This window comes from Colobus angolensis, unplaced genomic scaffold, assembly GCF_000951035.1.
Source record: "Colobus angolensis palliatus isolate OR3802 unplaced genomic scaffold, Cang.pa_1.0 Scaffold32, whole genome shotgun sequence".
Taxonomy (NCBI): Eukaryota; Metazoa; Chordata; class Mammalia; order Primates; family Cercopithecidae; genus Colobus; species Colobus angolensis.
In genome coordinates, this window is record NW_012116488.1 from 12,763,831 (window position 1) to 12,767,135 (window position 3,305).

The 3,305-nt window shown below is 40.2% G+C and overlaps 1 protein-coding gene across 1 annotated transcript in view; it reads left to right on the forward strand.

Annotated features, from left to right (window-relative positions):
- LOC105518527 (BTB/POZ domain-containing protein 7-like) overlaps positions 1-2,685 on the forward strand; it is an 8,827-nt gene extending 6,142 nt beyond the window's left edge. The window contains exon 3 of the mRNA XM_011951566.1: positions 1,602-2,685. Coding sequence (XP_011806956.1) covers positions 1,602-1,678 — 77 coding nt within the window. The 3' untranslated portion in view covers positions 1,679-2,685. The remainder of the gene's footprint in view (positions 1-1,601) is intronic.
- Positions 2,686-3,305: the final 620 nt, after the last annotated feature.

Below are 3,305 nucleotides of genomic sequence, written 5' to 3' on the forward strand. Positions count from 1 at the left end.
CCTGTAGTCCCAGCTACTTGGGAGGCTGAGGCAGGAGAATGGTGTGAACTCAGGAGGCGGAGCTTGCAGTGAGCTGAGATTGCGCCACTGAACTCCAACCTGGGCAACAGAGTGAGACTCCATCTCAAAAAAAAAATAAAAAGGCAGTATAGGCAGACTGCTAGAGTGGTTTGGCAAGTGGGTAAAAGAAAGGATTCTTGGGGCCAGGTGCAGTGGTTCAAGCACCTGTAATTCCAGTACTTTGGGAGGCCAAGGCAGGCAGATCACCTGAAGTCAGGAGTTCGAGACCAGCCTGGCCAACATGGTGAAACCCCGTCTCTATTAAAAACTACAAAAATTAGCTGGGCGTGGTGGTGCATACCTGTAATCCCAGCTACTAGGGAGGCTGAGGCACAATAATTGCTTAAACCTAGGAGGCAGAGGTTGCAGTAAGTCGAGATCAGGCCACTGCACTCCAAGCCTGGGCAACTGAATGAGACTCTGTCTCAAAAAAAAAAAAAAAGCCGGGCAGGTTGGGGTTCTTGGTCTACACAGAGATTGTGTTTTGTATCAGTAGGGAGGAGCAGGCAGTAGGCAATCTCAAGTAGATAATAGGGCCTCAACTTACAGGCCTGGCATTTAGGACTAGGTTTAACTTCACTTGATTTTCATTTAAACATAACAAATTGAATATGTTTAATTTTATTTCCTTCAAAGCACTATTATTATAGTGAAGGAATAAAACAAATATAAACTCTCAAGGACAAAGAGACAAAGATACCTAAGAAGAAAACAACAATGGGGAAGAAGATGCTGAAATTTTGGAAAATGGAAAGCAGATAGAGACTTGATTACTGGCTTAACAGAGGAGCAGCCTGTAATTAGATGCTGTAAAGGGGGCTACTGAGGAGAAGGAAGGCAGTTCACCTGTTAGAGCTCTGGCATGGCTCAGGCCAGGTGGAACTAAGTACTCTGGAAAGAAGGGATATGCATAGCATAGAACTAAAAAGAGTTGATTATAAGTCTGAAAACTGAGTGATCAGACCGTCTCCCCAACCCTGGAATTCATCTTTATATATAGTATTAGAAAAGGATGTGGTTTTGTTCTTCTCCATATAGTGAACCAAGTATTCCCTATGAAAAAAATCCATTTCCCTTCCTGATTTGTGCCACTCTTAAAGCTGCTATGTATGCATGGATTGTATTCATGCATCAGTCCTCAGTCTCCATTTTGTCCCAGTGGTCCATTTGTCTGTTCTTGCATTACTATCACTTGCAACTGCCCCCACAACAAAACACAGGAGACCTGAGATTTTCTAAAATTTTCTGAATTTTCTAAAGAAATTAGATTCCAAATCAAAAATAGCTACAGAGGAGGGTAGGGATGCGGCACAGGATTGAAATCTATAATTATGTGAAACCCTATGGTGAAATCACCTACTTCCTTAACCCCTGCTGTAATACCAGCCAAGCAGATACAAGACGAAACTGGAGTCCTGGAAATGGTGAACAGCTCAAAAGTATATATACTTACAGATACTGATGTTTTGGGTTTCCACAATGAAATTACACTCAGGGGTTATACAATGAAAAAGCCAGCTTGCCTTCCATTTGTTTTACAGAGGAGACTACAGTCAGCAGGCCTGCCTGTGCAGCAGAGCTTTCAAACAGCTGTTTACTGCCTCAGTCTTACATATGAAAACCCATCCAAGGATAACTGGACATTTGAGAAAAGCTTCCAAATTGAGACAGAGATCAGAGCAAAAAGAACAAAGTCCTGGAGAAAACAGACAATGAAGGGAGCAGAAGAAAAACTTCAGTAGAATCAAAATATCCTTATATAAAAGAACTTTTTATGGAATCAGTGAGACATAAGCAGGATGCTATTACAGTAAAAACAGGAGCTCTTCAAAATAAGATAGCAGAAATTAAAGATATAACGGAAGCATTGAAAGGTACAGTTGAGGAAATCTAGAAAGTAAATAATAATGAAGAGATGAGTGGAGACAAATAAGAAAATTAGAGTATTCATCCAGGGTCTAATATCTAACAAATAGTGGCTTTAGATATGTATATATACCAGAGAAAAGTGAAGAGAAGACAGTATCTAAGGAGTAATATAAGAAATACTTCCAAAACTAAAGGAATTTCTATAATAAAAGTTTCTTTTTCAGAACACTAGGGGAAAAGAGACAATTTTAAAATGTTGCAGGGAGGAGAAAAATTGGGTTCCATGCAAAGAAATAGGAATCAGATGGTATTGAAATTTTCAGTAGCAACAACTGAATACCACAATACAGTGAAGTAGTGCCTTCCAAAAGCTGATGGAAAATTATTTTAAACACAAAATCCTATATTTAGCCAAATAGTCAATCAAGTGTAAGGCTAAATAAAGGCATTTTTCAGTCATACCTCAAAAAACTGCCTGAGTAGGGATATTTCCCCTGCTTCCCCACTCAGGCAGCTGCTGGGAACGTATTCCACCAAATGACGAAGCAAACCAAGAGCAAAGAAATGAAGGATCTAGAAAATGGAGTCCAGCACGGAAAGGAAGCAAAGGGAGATCCCAGGAATCAGCCACCCAGTAGGTCTAGTGGGCATTCAGTCTAGCCCAGACTGGGAGGGTGAAAGCCTCCAAGGAAAGAGGTATCTGGGAAGAAATCAATTACTTTCAATGTTTGAACATTAAATAGCAAATGACAAAGCGATTTTATGGCTCTTGTGGTGCATTTATGAAGAATTAGCAATAGGTTCATAGAAAATGAAGCAAGTGGAAAAAGAAGAAATGAATGTTTCCAAGATAAATTTAATCTTACATATGAAAGAATATATAATTTTAATACACAGCATGGCTCAGCTGTAAGCACTATTTAATTATAAACACTGAATATTGATTTAATAAAAATAGTAATATAGAGAGGTAAATACCAGAAGAAAGAGCTAAAGAATTGATAGTAGTTACCTCTGGGGAGCAGAACTGAAAGTGGAAGGGATGTAGGATGGGGTGGAGGCGGGGGGCACTTAGGGTTAGCATTGTGTTACTACCAGACTTTTTAAATGATGAGCATATGCTACTTTGATTACAAGTTTAACTTTTTTTTTTCTTTTTTCTTTTTTTTTTTTGAGACACACTCGCTCTGTCACCCAGGCTGGAGTGCAATGGCCCAATCTTGGCTCACTGCAACCTCGGCCTCCCAGGTTCAAGCGATTCTCCTGCCTCAGCCCCTCAAGTAGCTGGGATTACAGGCGCCTACCACCATGCCTGGGTAATTTTTTGTATTTTTAGTAGAGACGGGGTTCTGCTATGTTGGCCAGCTGGTCTCAAA